Source organism: Labrus mixtus, chromosome 16, assembly GCF_963584025.1.
Source record: "Labrus mixtus chromosome 16, fLabMix1.1, whole genome shotgun sequence".
Lineage (NCBI taxonomy): Eukaryota > Metazoa > Chordata > Actinopteri > Labriformes > Labridae > Labrus > Labrus mixtus.
In genome coordinates, this window is record NC_083627.1 from 23,297,755 (window position 1) to 23,315,534 (window position 17,780).

At 38.7% G+C, this 17,780-nt stretch overlaps 2 protein-coding genes across 2 annotated transcripts; both read left to right on the forward strand.

Annotated features, from left to right (window-relative positions):
* The first annotated feature begins 217 nt into the window (after window positions 1-217).
* On the forward strand, window positions 218-1,917 carry polr2k (RNA polymerase II, I and III subunit K). The gene is made up of 3 exons (XM_061060191.1): window positions 218-508; window positions 1,208-1,300; window positions 1,689-1,917. Exons 1-3 carry the CDS (start codon window positions 448-450, stop codon window positions 1,709-1,711), a joined length of 177 nt encoding a protein of 58 aa, XP_060916174.1. The 5' UTR covers window positions 218-447; the 3' UTR covers window positions 1,712-1,917.
* A 966-nt stretch (window positions 1,918-2,883) lies between these two features.
* On the forward strand, window positions 2,884-17,755 carry spag1a (sperm associated antigen 1a). Its single transcript, XM_061060137.1, has 7 exons — window positions 2,884-3,345; window positions 4,858-4,957; window positions 6,239-6,391; window positions 7,720-7,877; window positions 11,956-12,097; window positions 13,880-14,006; window positions 14,124-17,755. The coding sequence occupies exons 1-7, from the start codon at window positions 2,985-2,987 to the stop codon at window positions 14,322-14,324; spliced, it is 1,242 nt and encodes a 413-aa protein (XP_060916120.1). The 5' UTR covers window positions 2,884-2,984; the 3' UTR covers window positions 14,325-17,755.
* Window positions 17,756-17,780: the final 25 nt, after the last annotated feature.

Consider the following 17,780-nt stretch of genomic DNA (forward strand, 5'->3'; position numbering starts at 1 on the left):
AAGCATCTTCAGCCTCTCCCTCTCTGCCCACACTCCAAAATACTTTTGAAATCTCTTCTTAGGAGCTGAGTGTTCGGTTAATGATGGATAGTTTGTGTTGTTGAGCTTTACACTGCGACCCCTGCTGGACTGGAGGTCAACACGTTTTATTCATCTACGAGTGGATGAAGGTTGTGCGCATGTGCGGAGGAACCGCGTGAGACGTAAATATCTAGCTTCTTCATTTAAAATCTTTCCCTTTTGTATATATAATTTATATCAATCATGCTGTATGTTCAGAATTATTAATGATGTTTGTGGCTCACTACTGACGCTGGTTGTGACGAGTTAGCGTCAGTTTGTCGTTACCGCCATGTTGTTTCTGTGTCAGCATCGTTAGCATGCTGTACATTTAAAACAGATGTGACTGAGCCTTCTGTGCTTCTCTTGACTTTTACAGAAACAAAAATGGATCCACAGAAAGAAACCCAGCCACCGAAACAGCAACCCATGATCTACATATGTGGAGGTACATTTGAGTGTTTGCTTGTGTTTATAATACATGCTTCTTCAGCTGTTACTAATGCTAACAATGCTAACAAAGTGCTATTCTTAATCTTACTGCTGTCCATTCATGTCTCCTATTATCTCTGGTACCATCATAACCAAGGGTGGAGCAGCGATTTTAAGTGCGGGTGTTCTAATGCTAGTATATTACCATCCTATAGCAAATCAACACATTCTGTTTCATTTCATGTCCAATAACTAATGTTAGCTGACACATCATACAACAAGACAAAGTTACAAAATATAATTAGACACTAACTTTATGAACATCCATTGTGAAATAACCCAGTTAGCTCTAAAAACCAGATTCAAAACTGCTCTTTGTGATGCTTTTATTTTGCTTTTCTTATTGCCTCATGCCTCAGTCTCTTTATTTCCGGTCTTCATATGTGATTGGCTTAATTGTCACTTAATAAATCTTAATTGACCAATAGGTTTTCATCAATGACTCCACTGGTAAAATGTGTGGGGGATGAAAATACGTTTCAGTGAAAGTGACCCACAACACCCACGGGTGAGACGCGCCCGACCATAACTATCCTCTTGTTTGGGGTTTAAGTACTACGAGCAACCAATGAAACGTCGGAAAGATGGACTAAAAATACGTTGTTATGTTGTTATCTGTCTTTTTCTATAATTTTCTCTCTATTTTTACCTTCAGAGTGTCACACCGAAAATGAAATTAAAGCCCGTGATCCAATCCGATGCAGAGAGTGCGGTTACAGAATCATGTACAAGAAGAGAACAAAGAGATGTATCCTTAAAAGTTTTATTTCTGTGTGATAATACATTTATGGGGAACTGCATGAAACGTGACCAGTATTCTTTAGCATGTTATGGTACATTAATAATCATAATCCATATTGAATTGTAGTGGTATTTGGAAAGGAGGTACAAGGTTTGTCTCATATGTATGCATAATTATTTATGAAGACCTTAAGTATTTACAAACATTACCAATGTTATGAGAACTTGCAGAAGCATGGAGAACTAACATTAACCAGTTGATATTATATATTAGTCCTAATATTGATAATTTCACACATTTTGTGATAGAAATTGGGTTTTTTTTGTGGATATTATGTATGATTTGAGAACTTACTGTATATACCTGCACATTTTCCTTGACTTTCTATTTTCAGTGGTCGTCTTTGATGCTCGATGAAGAGAGGGCGAGCAGTGGTTTTGACAGTTGTTGTTATGTGCTATTTTTGTAGTATATTATCATGTAAATAAATACATTGCCGATCCTGACTTCAGATTACTAAATTGTTTTCAAAACTTGCAATTCCATGTTAGGGCAGTGCTTTTTTACTTTCCCACATTTTGATTAATTGAAAACATTTTCAAATTAAAAAGATTTTCTCTTTACCTTGACTCTGTCTCTCTCTCTTTTTTAATTCCTTTTTCATTTCTGTAGATTATCATTCTTATTCCTTTTGGGGGCACCTCTGGATCTATGAATCTGTATGAGTTAACTTTTCCTAATTACATAACCATTCATGAGCAATATACTTATCAGTTTAATTAATGCCAAGTTCAAAGTACTATTCAATGAACTGATCCATACAGGTACAGTAGATGCTAGGTGGAATGGACTCCACAAGTTTGAGTGATTGAAAACATAAATAACTACTTTGTTACACTCAGGTAAGATACTGTAAGCCCTTTTACTGTGTCCCTTCTGTAAGTGATGTACTCTGTGAAAGTGAGTTCCCTTTAAAGAAGTGATGTAGTGTTTTAATGGGGCTTTTATTGTGAAATGAAAATTTGGTAATGTGAAAGGAGAAGTAAAACAAGCGGTTCGCGTCATTAATATCTAATGAAGCCTCCGTAAAATAGTTTGTGAGTCAGTAGATATTTTGAACACAAAAACAGCCATTGTTTCAGAAAAGTTGCTTCAAATATGTATGTACTGCTGTGTGCATGAATGTATGCTAACAAAATCATGCATAGCAGGTGGATTTTGTCCCTTTAAAAAGAACCTGCTCATATGTTTACGGTCTTCATATCAAGCTCTTTTGTAATTCTCAACTACATAAAAAATAACCATATATTTTCAAACCAGGACTGCATTAAATGATCATTCTTACTTATTTTCTGTTCTTTTTTGAAGTAAACCTAAATAACTTGAAATCTAAAAAAAAAAAAGTTGATTAGGAAAGACAAAATGGACAAATCCAGGGAAAATGCAAATACATTTCTTCAGGTGTCAGTTGAAACCTAATCTGAGGCTCTTCCATCAGAACTGCCCTACTGCAGCACTGCGTCACTGTGGCACTTCCCCCCACTATGACATCACAACTAACATCTCATCCAGGGGGCGTGTCCTAAAGAAATCCCCAGCCAGGAACAGATGCAGCTGCAGCTCCGCGAGAGAAAGAGAGAGGCAGAGAGGGAGGAAGAGAGTTTGAAGACACTGCAGAGGGAGTGCAGCTATGGGGAACACACAGGACAAACCCCCGGGAAGTGGAGGAGGAGGGGGAGGCAGATCGCAGCAGACAACAGCAGGGAGCGGGACCAGAAACCGTGGTGAAGGCGGCGTGGGAAAACCCCAGGCTCAGAGAGCTCCAGAGAAGAGATTTACAAATGGCACTCGGAGAGAAAACAGCACCGTGGGTGGACAAGAGGAGCAGGGCAGCCCTGCAGTGGACACAAGTTACCTGGATGCCCCTGCTGGGGCCCTTCCTCCTCACCTGGCCCGGATGAAGAATGAAGGGAACCACCTCTTTAAACATGGACAGTTTGGGGATGCCTTAGAGAAGTACACACAGTCAATAGATGGGTGTGCTGAAGCAGGTGAGGAGAGATATGAGCAGTTTGTGTATTTTCGAAAAGAATTCACCTCATGACCAGTGTTTCATCCAAAGAAGAAATAATGAATCTACACAAAGGAAAATAAATGCTAAAAATAATATTTTAATATTTTACTCAGTTTGTAGAAGCAGTCATATATAGGATATAAACAGTGTAGTACCGTAAGTAAACACTACTGACCTAGTGATGTGAATAGAGATGCATGCCATATAAAAGCATGTATTAAAGTTAACTTCAGTTAGGGGTAGGGCTGATTTTTCCAAAAGAGTTTGTTTGCTTTTTACAAACAGCAACATATCCAAAAATATGTGGTTTTAAATTGTTTGACTGGAAAAATGTACTTTGAGAGGATGACATCTGTTTAGCTTTATTTTCTAAAAATGTGAAAAGAAAATCATTTATATTAGTCAGAAGTCTTACAGTCAAACTTCCATAATAATGCAACTCCATTTATTAAATGATACTTTTTTCACAACTGTTCTGAAATAGCCTTTACAAACTTGTCACTGCTGTACTTTTAGATCAAGAAAACTCTTTGAAACAACTTCTGACTGCGTGTAATACTCATGTGTTTCAGAAGGAGCAGCTGAGGGGGACACAGAGACAGACAGAAAGCTAGCTCTATCATCTGTGTCCTGGCCTTTGTAAGGATATTAGATACAAGTTGTCTCAGAGTGCCTTTTGGCTTCACTAAGCACAGTATCTCGTGTCAATTTGAATGAATTATGCTCATGGCTGTCATGCTTCACATTTCAGATCAGTCAGCTGTGTGGTTAAGTGAACTATTTGTGATGTGTTAGATCACAAAAAGCAAAAACAACAAAAAAATGACGCCATTGGTGATTTGTAAATGCGATGGAGGGTTGGCACCAGATGACACAGCTGACCATAGATAAGGAGTCATGTGACTTTGTGTGGGGACTTTTCGTGAGATTGAATATCACGCTGCACCTTTAAGAGCACTCAGCCAACTTTTACTCACAACACCGGCGAGAGGGATTGCTTTTTTTTATGCAACTCCGGAGACGTGCTTAAAAAGATTAGACTTAAAGTCAGAGAAGACTTAGCAGAGAGACTCTTAAAGGAACACACTGACAACAATACATGTGTGTGATTGTCTTTTTTTTTTTTATCATTGTAAGTCTAAATTTGTTCAGGAATATCAGCACGTTAGTTCTGCAGCAGTGAAGCAGAGTGACTGATGCTCTGATGCTCTGATGTGCAGAAGTGTAGTGCAGGTGAAAAGGACAGTTTTGAAATTGACTCTGCCAAAGGGACTGATAAAGGCAAATATATATGTTCTGTCTATCATTAACGCCATCAGCATATATTCTCCTGATATCTCAAAACTAAGGATAACAAAATGTTAAAGAGAGCTAATGTTAATGTGAAGAACTCCCCTAACACCTTTGTGTTGTACCGACATCAAAGTATGACCAAAGTGCTCTGTCAGTGTCTGGTCTTTAAAATAACTTAGTGGTTGTTCCCCTCCAGGTATCGACAGTCCAGCAGACCTGTGTATCCTTTACTCTAACAGAGCAGCCTGTTACCTGAAGGATGGAAACAGCACAAACTGCATACAGGACTGCAACAAGTAAGTAGCAGGTGTTAAACTCTGTAAACGTTGATTTTCTTTATGTTTTATAATATGTCTCTTCCCGTGTCTAGTAGATCTCCACCATTTAATAAACTGTACTTGAATAACACTGTTGTTCTAAAGATGAGCAGTTTTTAGAAAATAGAACCAGATGTTGTGCCTTTTATTTTATTTTATTTATTTTGTAATATTTCATTTTCTCCGAGGAAAATATTCTCATTGAGATGTAAGATGTCTTTTGCAAGAGAGTGTTATAGCCAAGACAGCAGCATACAAGACTGACAATAAACAAATCTTACATCAATCAACGACTCAGAAGCGTTAAGCAGAGAAACATGTGCACACAGTCGTCAAATGATCCTTTATCCTGATTTTAAAATCTTCCAGCTTCACAGTTTAACATGAATCTGCAACTCAGACCAAGCAAACTGTCTCAAAACTGTTACAAAATTTGGCCGCAAAACTACCCACAATGCAACCTAACTTGGTATGGTTGTGTCAGGGGTTTGTTATGCAAGTAACAGAGGTCTCTTTATCTCAGTTCTGTCTTGCTCCACACACACACACACCCTCAACTTCTTTGTCTTTTAAACTTGTAGTCTTTAGACCAAACTGAGGCCGACTCACATGTCATCACTTGAAGCAGTTTGTCCAACTTTTCATGCAGAGCTACAAAACGTATTAAACAGAAATACTTCCCAAGAGTCTTTGACATGTGACACTGGATTAGTTCCACTTCAATACGAGTTATAGGATAACGAGGATAACGTTTCCCTTTTACTTCAACCAAAATTGTAGGTTTTGTAATTAGGTCACTTTTTTATATTTAAACAATTCTATTCAACTTTTTTTGGTTTGGTTTTCTGGCAGTAATCATTCTGTTCAAAGTCACACCTGACAGAGTTATTTAGAGACTTAACTATGGTCAGTATTTTAGTTTTGTATGGAAAGTAATTTCAAAGTTTCTGTCCATGTCTTGGTTTGCTGCTTTTGCTGTCACACATTATAATTGAAGTCAACTACTTCACATAATTTGCAGTTTTCTCACATGACCTCTTCCTTATTTTTTAAATAAGTTGTATTTTTTATCTAGTGGACCTACAAACTCTACACACACTTGATGTGTGTTTCTGGTGTTGTCTGCTGCATGTATTCTACACAATCACTGCACGTGTTTATGAATGAAGTGTTACAGATGAGTTCAGTGACACCTGTGACACAGAGCAGCTGTAGACGGTTTGATCCTCTCTGTTCTCCGCGTCTCTCTGATCCTCTTAGGGCTTTGGAGCTGCAGCCCTACTCCTTGAAGCCCCTGCTGCGCAGAGCGATGGCTTATGAGTCACTGGAGCGCTACAGAAAGGCCTACGTGGATTATAAGACTATCCTGCAGATAGACACCAGCGTGCAGGCGGCTAATGACAGTGTCCACAGGTCAGCTGAAAACTGCCTAATGGCTACTTTACATGTCGTCTGATGATTTGTTTTTATCCCAAGAAAAACTTATTTTCATGTTAAAGTTCATTCAAAAGGTATTTCTTTTCACATCTCTATTTCCCCCTCCAAACTTTTAATTTGGATGATTTTTTTTGTAATGTATTTTGTTGCATTAGATACTATTCTTTTTTGACATCAAATAGAAATACATCAGTTGTGTGCATCCTTTCATTATACTTTCTACCCCCTGTATGCCTTGCAGCAAATTTGCTAGCTTTCAACCTGTGTGTTTAAACAATGCCTTTACATGCAGGCCTTTAACAAGAGCTTAGCTTGCTAATCATGTGCCATCAAGGCCTAAGAGTCTGCACCTTTTCATTCAAACAAACACTGAAGAGCTGATCTCACTGCGTAGCTCCTCTTGAAATCTGCTGCTGTAGTATTTGGTTGATAAATCGCTGCTCATTTAAGAGAACCACAGGCCTTTATTTCTGCCTTCATGTGAAGACATGTGAAGAGATTACGGGCTTGAAGAATGAAAACAATCAGTGAAGGTCTGAAGGTGAGGCATAACTGCGTCAGATTAGGGCAACACATTCAGCACCGCGGAGAGGGCCAAACGTGTGAAGCGTTTGAAATCTTGAACGTTTTCTGTTTTTTTTTAATAGTGTACAAGACATATCAATACCTTCCCATTTTATTTTAATTAAAACTGCAGATAGAGTGACACTTCAATCAAGACTTCAGAAAAGAAAGCGATAAGTTTATAAACAACTAAGTTTCACCATCTTCAAAATTAGGTTTACTTCACAGTCACTATTCCAGCTGAATAAAATACACACGTATGTTAGTTTTATTGCTCTGTAAGGGCTTTTGTCTTGAGTCCAGAATTATTTTTCACACAGGATGATATTGTATCTCCCACCCCCCCTTTATTGCAAGGCAGCGCAGAGCAGCCTAACCCAACATATCTCCTATAATATCGTATAGTATCGTATCACACAGTATCGTATCTTATCAAATTGTTTGTTATTGTATGGTATAGACGTCAATTGATCATTTCTCTTTCATTGTGGTTTACTATAATTGACTAATGCTTGGCTGTTACATAATGTTGAAGATAAATAAAATGCATATTTTTGGAGAGAAAGTTTAAATGCGGGTGGAAGTATATCCAGACAGAAAAAAACTGATCGGCTTACAAGTAGTCGTAATACTTTGACAATGACTACATGTTCACCTCGTCTAAGCCTCCAACAACCAGCATTACAGCAAATATAAAGATTCCACTTTTAATTTGACTTGTACTCGATGTCTCTTCTCAGGATCACCAAGATGCTAATTGAGCAGGATGGACCTGGTTGGAGAGAGAACCTCCCAGAGATTCCTGTGGTCCCTCTGTCTGTACAGCAGCAACACAGAGACAAACCGGTCAGCGCTGAAGTGGCTCAGGCCCGGGCCGCCAGGGCTACTCAGGACGAAGGTCGGTGACATCACTCGCTTTAAGCTTAGTGAGGGTAATATGTCGACTGCAGGAGTGTACATTTAAAAAAAAACGTTTGCTATGGGTATAGTATTACCTCCTAGGTTGTCTGCTTAACCATTCACATGTAGACATAAACGCCTCAACCTGCACATTCTCCTAAAAGACAGAATTCTACTTTTTATCTTAATAGATATTTTCTAACTATTGTGAGTGTCACATTTTTTATTATGAAACTTTTTTTTATTAATAATGGAATAATAAGGCAGCAACAGCAGAAGTCAGTCAGTGAGAATCAGTGTGTTGAGCTGTGGAGAAGAAACTCCTGCTGAGAGATACTGTGTGAGAAAGTGTGTGTTCGTGTGTCTGGGTATAGAGCATCAATAATGCAAGGTGGTAAGGAGATCCTCACAGTGTAGTGCTGCTGTAATGGAACAATCCAGGTCAGGTTTCTGACAGGCTGCTCCTGCTCACATAGACCAAAGGCTCCACATGTGTCATCAATTCAAATTCATGGAGTGTGGTAAATATGCTATAAATCTAACACATATACTTGACCATTAATTGCTTTATTTGTATGCACTCATAACATTTCCATACACTGGATATAAATCTTTGCACAGACAAAACCCCAAACTGGGCAAGGCACACACAAGCACACACACACACACATGTTATCTACAGCACATATACAGATCAGAGGACTTCTCAGAATAGCACACTTCTGTTGCTGGGGAAACCGATGGTGAGAGATTCAACTTGTTATCAGTGGTTAACACCTCATACTCATTGGCTCTGTCCTGACTCGTACCAGCCAATGTTATACTTTTAATTCGTAACATACACCTTAGTCTATCGCTGATAATCAGGGAAATTGTACTTCACTGAAAAATGGAGGCAGCATTCTGTCTCTGTGCAATGCATGTTGTGACCAATGTTACAAATTGGCTCCTATTTGTAACAAAGACAGAAACCCACTGTTTTAACTGTTTTTATTTAACTGATTACACACTCAAAAAAAGTCAGAAAAAAATATGTGTGTATGGATGAGTGTGACAGTGTGTGTTTGTGTGTGTGTGTGTGTGTGTGTGTGTGTGTGTGTGTGTGTGTGTGTGTGTGTGTGTGTGTGTGTGTGTGTGTGTGTCAAAATTAGGTCAAAACAAAAGGCGCTTCAGGTAGGGAGCTGGTGTGCTGGTGTGATCTAAAATACATGAATAAACCATGACAGTAACAACATACTATCATGTAAACAGTTTGGTCCGCTCCTGCTTTTATCATCTAATGAATATAACTAAACTCAAACCTGTTGTGTCCAGACCTAAGCTAAAGATGATTGTACATGCTTTTGTTTCATCAAGGCTTGATTATTGTAATTCTGCGTTCACATGTCTTAGTGTCACTTCCGTGAGCCGCTTCAAACTGCTTCTGCTTAGCTGTTGACACAATCATCTAGGTGCTCTCATGTCACTCTCCTTATGTCTTTTCACTGGCTCCCCATCAGTTTCAGAAGACAGTTTAAAGTTCTTGTTATTGTGTTTCGAGGCCTTGCATGGCCAAGCTCCGGCTTACATCACTGAGCTGCTGAGGCCGTATAACACCAGCAGGTCCCTGAGGGCCTTTGTCCAGGGTCTGCTGGTTGTTCCTCGCACGAGACTGAAATAAAAAGGAGACTGGTGCCTTTTGAGGATGTGAAACATTTTGGAACTGTCTTCCCCAGGAACTGAGAGCCGTGAACTCTGTGTGGACACTTTTAAAAAGCAGTTAAAGACTCATCTGTTTTGACTTCCCTTTATTTTTATCTTGATATTTGATTTTATGTAACTGTCTGTTTGTAATGTCTCTTCTCAAACCTTTATTGTGAATCACGTTGTGACGTCTGTTTTTGAAAGGTGCTGTATAAACAAACTTTACTCACACCAATAAGGATATCCTCAGGGTTGTTACACTGAAAAATATTAACTGTGACATTCAGTGTCGTAGTTATCATCAGTCAGTCTGCTGGTACTGATAATAATGATAACCAGCAGGGTAAACACAGTGAAGTCATGCTGAATCATGAACAGACTCTTTTCCAAGAAATAGATATTAATAACTTAATGAGACTTGGAAATGATGAACACAAAAATGTTATTTTTCCAAATCTTCTGAACAATCTTTTACATACTATTTTCTTCATGTTCAATGATAAACTCAACAACACTTTATTTTGACTTTCACTTTCACTTCTGTTGAAATGAAACAAATAGCTCCTACAGTTCTACGAAGTCATTTAGCACTTGTGTTCAAAGCGATTCAAAGGAGGGAACAACGCCACCATATGCTTCAAGTCCATTCAGACCCAAGTGCTGACAGGAAGTAGGCCTGCACAGAGGCAATGCACAGGGCGTATAAAAATAGATTGTTGTTCTTTTTTTGGATCATCAACAACAACATCAAGAACTTCATCACCAATATCATAATCATCATGAATATTCTAATCAACATAAACAACATCCTCAGTATCATCATCATCATCATGAATAACATAAACAACATCAGTAGGTTCAATATCATTAAGTGCATTTGTGTTCTTGAAAGAGCTTCTGAAATTCCTTTCACCACCAAAGCAGAAGAATGTAGCTCGTGACTTATAGGGCCCTGTTGTGAAGGTAGAACCAGACGCCTTTTATTGGCAGAGCATAGTCAGCGGGAGGGATTGTAAACCTGGATGAGAGAGTTTAAAATCAGCAATATGTCTCCAAGCACGCTAAATATGTTGCTGTTTTTGTCTCTTTTTTGTAAGCCAGCAACAGGGTTTTGTATTTGATGCGAACAGCATCTGGGAGCCAGTGGAGGGTTATGCACAGCGGGGTGACATGCAGACACCAGACGTGCTGCTGCATTCTGGATGATTTGCAGATGTTTGAGCGTGCATGCAGGGAGACCTGTCCCTGCCAGCCAATAAGGATTTGTATTAGTCGATGCTGATGCATGATATAAAAAGAGCTTGTAACAGGAGTTGTGTAGCATGCTCTGGCAGACAGGGTCTGATCTTTCTGATGTTGTACAAGACAAATCACCATGACTGACTAATCGAGGTTGTGCGAACCTTAAAGGTTAGCAGGTCATCAATCATGACACCTAGGTTACAGACACACAGCTTGATTGTTCCAAGCTGGATACTGATCTGTGGTTGCATAAAGGGACACACTGGGATGAAAAGGAGCTCAGTCTTTGAGAGGTTGAGTTGAAGGTGGTGTCCATTCATACATTTAGTGATATCAGCCAGGCATGATGAAATCCTTGCTGAGACTGTGTCATTTGTTGCTATATGTGCTACACAAAAAAAATCTAGAAAATAGAACACATAACCTATACTGTTTGTATTCTTAAGGGGAGTGATAATCCCATCAGTTCTGATGTAAAAATGTATTTGAAAATATTTTCATGTTTTTTCTTTTCATGTAAAGAATATGAAAATCTGATTTTTTTAGTGTTAGGATTTGAGTATCAGAGATGATGAGTGACTTGCTTTTCAGTTTAGTGTCACACAGTAGTTTTTAACTCAGCAAGGAAAATCTAAATGGCATGCACATGACTTTTAAACCCTTTCTGAGTAAAAGTTCTTGTCCTTCTGTGTGACTGTGTTCATGAGTCTGTGGATGTATTTAAAAGTGTGTGTGTGTGTGTGTGTGTGTGTGTGTGTGTGTGTGTGTGTGTGTGTGTGTGTGTGTGTGTGTTTGTACCAAAGTCATTACACATAGTGGTTTTCTCAGCACAGCAGAGAGCTCAGTAAGCAGGAGTTGACTCATCTCCTTCATTCAGTCAGACTTCTGCTGACAGGCTGATGTTTTTATTGATCCATGCTGAAAAGAAAATCTTTAAAGAAGCTTTTCCTTCTCCGATCAGTTCCCGAGCACAAACCAAATTCAGCCCCTTCAACACGGAAATGAGAACGTGAAAGAAGAAATGTGATAGTATGTTATGACCAATCAGGAGGAACATATCTGCCTGCTATTTTCATGGCCATATCGTGATCATTTCTTGTTTCTTTTCAAGTGTTTCAAAGTGTAATTTTTTTGCGGATTTCTTCCAACAGCCAGGAGGAAAGAGGCCCGCTTTACTTTACTGAAACGGGAAGGGAATGACCTGGTCAAGACAGGGCAGTACCAGGAGGCTCTGGAGAAGTACAGCGAATGTCTCACCCTAAAACCTGATGAGTGTTCCCTCTACACCAACAGGTATGTGTGGAAACACCCAGGTGTGCAACCTGTTGTACCTGCACACACACACAGACACACACACACACACACACACACACACACACACACACACACACACACACACACACACACACACACACACACACACACACACACACACACACACACACACACACACACACACACACACACACACACACACACACACACACACACACACACACACAGTGGGATTTATATTTGCAACAGGGAGGATTTCAACAAGTTGAATCATCCCTTAGATCTAAAAGAAACACCATGTGCTTTAAAACAAGCTGGAGACACTGAACTGAAGGTAAAACAAAGGTATATATAAAAATATAGGGATGAATATCTTGTGTGAACAAACTGAATACTTCATTTGTGCAGCTTTCTAAAAAGTAAAATCATAAATTAGATGCAAGCAATAGTATCCACATACTTTCTGAATCAAGCAGCAGCTCCATATTTATTATTATTTAATATTTGTATCTTATTTATCTGATTTAAATACATTCAGTGTTACAGACGTCTCTCAGGATGTCGACTGTAAAGGTATCTGATGGTTTCCCTGAAGAACAGTTATTATGAGAAACAGTAGAGGGCACCACATGATCGTCTGCATGTCACCTCCAGTCCATTACTGCTGTTATCTCTTTGGTTAAGATTAAATGTGATACAGCTTGTGTGGTTGAGGGCAGCCATCATCTGATTGAAAACAGATCTTATCTTTCTCTTTCTATGAGTGGGACATAAAATCAGTTTATGGTCTGTTTTATAACTTTGTGTGGAGTTGATATCTGGATGTAGTTCCAGATAAACCTGCTTTTGTTTGAAAGGGAGTGGAAACATTTCATATAACATTAAAAACAATATTCCTGAGATTTTCTGGTGTAACATATGAACTCTACTCTACCAATTTTATTGTAACAGTGGAAATAGTTAACAAAAGGGCCTCATTGAACAGGCCAGAGTGGGAACTCTTGATTGTTGTTTAACTCTGTTTGTTTTGTACTCTGTGTTTTGTGTATGTTCTGTTCTTTGGTGGGAATTTTCTGTTTGGACAGAGATGGTGCTGTGAGGAGCAATTTCCCCATAGGGACAATAAAGTCTAAAGTATTGAAGAAGTCTGTTAGCTGTTTGAGTCTGTGCTTTAATGCATGCCTTCCTCTTGTCGATCATCTTTCCATGGTTTCAGTTTACTATCTGAGGATTCTATGGACTCAGCAGTCAGGAGGTTATATACATCTGAGATTATTCCTTTTTGAAAGGGATTTTTAGTTAAAACTTCCTCCTAAAGAGATAAAGCAGGCATGGCCATAGACTGATTTTTGTTTGGATCTTATAAAGTTCTGTAAATATTTTAAAAAGTGTTTACAAGGGACATTAACGTTGGCTACTAGTTCCTCAAATCTTTTAATATATTCTCAGTCCCAGGACAAAAAAATCTCTTTCATTTTACTCAATCCCCTCACAGATTGAAACCACTATCAGCCCTACCTGGCACATAAAAAATAGTCATATTTATATGTTATTATGCGCAATATTTACCATACATTAGCATTTTTTTGGAGCCCCTGCAATGGAAAGGATTGCACTGCAGAAAATGAAAGTTACTCAAATTATTAGAGGGGTACAGGAGATGCCTGGCTACTTTCAAATTTAAAATTTGGGCAATAGTGCGCTAATCTCTGCAGTCATTAACTTCCTTTGGCAGTAACCAGGATGACAGGTATGGACATGCAGCTCTCTCTGACTTCTCTCTTCTTTGTTCTTCTGTAGAGCCATCTGTCTGCTGAAACTGAGTCGCTTTGCAGAGGCCAAACAGGACTGTGATTCTGCTCTGCAGCTGGAGCCGAGCAACAAGAAAGCCTTCTACAGACGAGCCCTGGCTCATAAAGGTTTACAGGTAAACGTCCTGAACTCAAACATTTTGTGTATTTAAGAAGCTGAATAAAGAACGAGTAGTGCTTATCTGTATTCATTGTTTTTATGCATCTTCTATGTATGTCACCCTGGAATCCAGGACTACCTGTCAGCCAGCAGTGACCTGCAGGAAGTCCTCCAGCTGGACCCAAAAGTCCGGGAGGCGGAGCAGGAGCTGGAGGTGGTGACGGGCATGCTGAGACAGAGTCTGATGGACAGCACTGCAAACACACCACGGGTAAGGATGGAATTATTCACCCACATGAAAACATCTGCGAGACCACATTCTTTAAGGGAGTGAACATGTTGGTGAATATTTATCAAATAGTTTTCTGTGTTGACAGGAAAAGGTTACATTTATCTTCTTATGATTATCATTGGACATGTCTGGTTTTTAAGAGGCAGAAAATACAAGTAAAGTATATTTGTTGGATTATACTTTACTATATGTTGTAGAGAATATATGTTACTGGTTCAAAACCTTTTTTGGCTCGTGACCCTACTTTTACTTCTAAAAAATCTGGCGACCCTAGACGTCCAAAACAGATACAGCATTTTGCGCAAATTAATTTGTTTTTAATCATGTCATTGTTTTTTCTAGTGTGTTGCAAGTAAACATTCAATTTAGACCATGTTTAGGCTTTTTCAAGTATATTATTATGGACAGAGGAAGAAAGGCTGGGATGACATTTCTGCACAATGGATGACAGACACACAGATACTCTGCAAGTTTCTTTTTTTGGCATTGGCTATGGCCCACAGCAGCCTGTGTCCATTTTATTTAATTATACATTTATGTTATTGATCAATAAATACACATTTCAGGTGGCCCCATTTCATTTACATGTGACCCCATTTTTTTGGGACCCCAAGGTTGGGAAAGCCTGGCGTATGCGTTAACAGAACTTTTTTCTTTTTCTTTTCCAAAAAATGCTCAAGCTGAAATCCCTCTTCTCAATCAGCTTATTTATGTGTAGGGAAATCAAACACTGAAGACAATGAATGAGCACAACCGATAATGTTAGAAAAATAAGATGTAAAATGCTTATTGTGCAATAATACTGGAATAAAAACAGGCTGACTTCCTGCAGGTTTGAAGTGGAGTTGTTTGTGGAGCCATACAGGAGCAGAGTGAGGCGACAGGTGTGGACACAATAGTACTGTAGCAGTAATGGAGGAAAAGGACTCTTGAAGCCATCATCTGCCATAAGTATGACCTGTAAAGATGAAAATGACAGGCATTAACGTCCTGGGACAGCTTCTCAGACAACCAGCTCTGCACCATCCGCGGTGTGTGCACACACCACACCATAACTCCCTGAGTACACAACCTTACATAATGGGCAGCTTTTATTTGAAGAGGCTAATGTCAAGGTACTCGTGGCCTGCTTGCACTGAAAGTCATTCACATTATGATGTAATGTACTGTGAATACAGATTCTTGTAACAAACCGCAGAGCTCTGTCAAATGGTGGAGTAACACCAGGAAAGCAAGAGCGAGTTACGTGTGCCTTATTAAGATTTCTATCTGAGTAAAGGATACAACAAAAAAAAAAACCCCGCCAAGAATCAAAGTCTTTTCTGAATTTGTTTGAAGAGGTTGGGTTTGGTTCACTGAGCTCATAATAAAAGCACTGTCAGAAACAGCTTCAGCTTCACTGGATGGTCGATGAGAAATTCAAACGGTTCAAAAGATCCATTACAATCTTTATCTATCCAGAGGTTCTGCTTTTACAGTTATTTACAGTTTATGTTTAATTATTTTTAAAAAATCCTTTTTTCAAACGTAGGGAAGCCAAGAACGACCATGTCTTAATTTATCCCAGGTGGACAAAGCTAGTTTCCTTGTGACAACGGGTTCATTTGAATTGTTATTGTAAGAAAACAAGACAATGTTTCTCTGAAAAAAAACAATAAATAAAAACGTTTTCTTGCCGTCCTTGGATAACCATGGAGGACTTGTTATACACTACATTTGAGCACACCTGATTGGCTGTTTGTAAAGATTCATAACTGAACTGTATGTCCAGGAATACATTTTCAGATCTTTTGGTTTCATTTTCATCTTTTGAGCAGACAGTTTTATTTATATTAGCTGAAGAAATGAGCTGCTACAGTTCTCAAGGCGCCACCTCTGCATGCTGACATGCTGCTTCTGATATCTGATAAACATTAAAGGTAATATGGGGAAAACAACCTATAGTTTTCTCCTTAGAATTGGTTGATAATCTGGTTATTTTAAAACACACAGCTTGAGCTCAAGACGTCATGCTTTTAACATTAAGGCATAAAAGAATAATATTAAGCATGGCTGTTCTCAGTTTCCATCAAATTGACGTGTTCTGACGTGACTATAATCAAAGATGTAAAAATAAGAATTTCCCAAAGGTAAAATATCAACAGCACGCACATTCAAAAACTTAAGTACTGGGTGCTGAACAAAAACATGTGCAAAGGTAGAAAAAATAGTCCGCACACCAGAAGCTGCTCCAATTAAATTAAATTTAATGGACAAATTACCACCTGTAAAGTTTCAGGCCCTCACCCATCATCAGACATGAACATGGTGGTCATTTTTCCATTCGATTTAATTTAATTGGAGCAGCTTCTGGCGTGCCGACTATTTTTTTCTACCTTAAAATATCCCAAAAATCCCGAGCTCAGAAGACATCTTTAATTATAAATGGTCACTTCCTTGTTTTTGAAGCTGCTGAATTTAGCATTACATGTTACTTCATCATGTACTGTAAGACTTCATGTAGGTCTCAGGTTCCACCTCGAATGTAACCAGAGGACTGTACGTCTTTGTTTGTGAATAGGTGTACAGTATTTTATTTTTTGGGAAGTCTCTTCAAAACTCTGCTTGATTTTCTCAAGGCATCTCTTGTGAATTTTTTTCTGTTACTAAGAACACATCACCCTCATTTTTTAACATCATAAATCCAACTTTTACCGCTTGGTTCTCTCAGTAGAAAAAAACACATTTCAGACTGGTTTGAAAAATAATAAGGGACAAATAGACTTTCCTGGAATCAATCATTTACAGCAGGGGCCATCCACTACAAGTGTTCAAGGGCCAGCTGTTTTCTTGACAGACACTGTGGGGGCCGGACTTTCAAATATTCTTGCACATAAGTCTGACAGCTGTCAACCCGATGTGAAGACGTTGGTCAGAGGGGAAATTTAATTTCTTCCATTAACCTAATCTGAGTATTTCAGCCTTGTGATTTTATTTTTTATGTTTATAGTTTTATCACCCGAGATTATTTATATTCTGGGGGCCGGATGGAAGCTTTTTTTTGGGGGGGGGGGGGGGGGGGGAAATCAACTGGCCGCCAGTTGAAGATCACTGATTTACACTAATAATTAATTTATTAATCAAAATCACTGAAAAGAACTTTGTCTATGTTCAGGGCCTTTTATATTGTACTTGAACTTACCCTTATGCGTTAGCTACCCCCTGCTAGCCTTTCACTATGATGTTAATCTTTAAACAGCACAATGTGCCACAACCTTTATTTCATGAAGTATAATGTTTTAAAACCGATATCATGAACCCTTTCTCATAGATTTTCTTGTGTTTTCCAAATCAAAGCAATGTTTTAAGCTGAATGAAAACGCTTGACATGAGGTTTGAAGTGCGACTTCATGGAATGTAAAGAGCATGTAACGTATGTAAATAGTTGGAATGCAAATGTAAATAATAAAACCGCTATGTGGTTGCTTTACTGAGCCTTTGTCTCTGCATCTTCTTTTA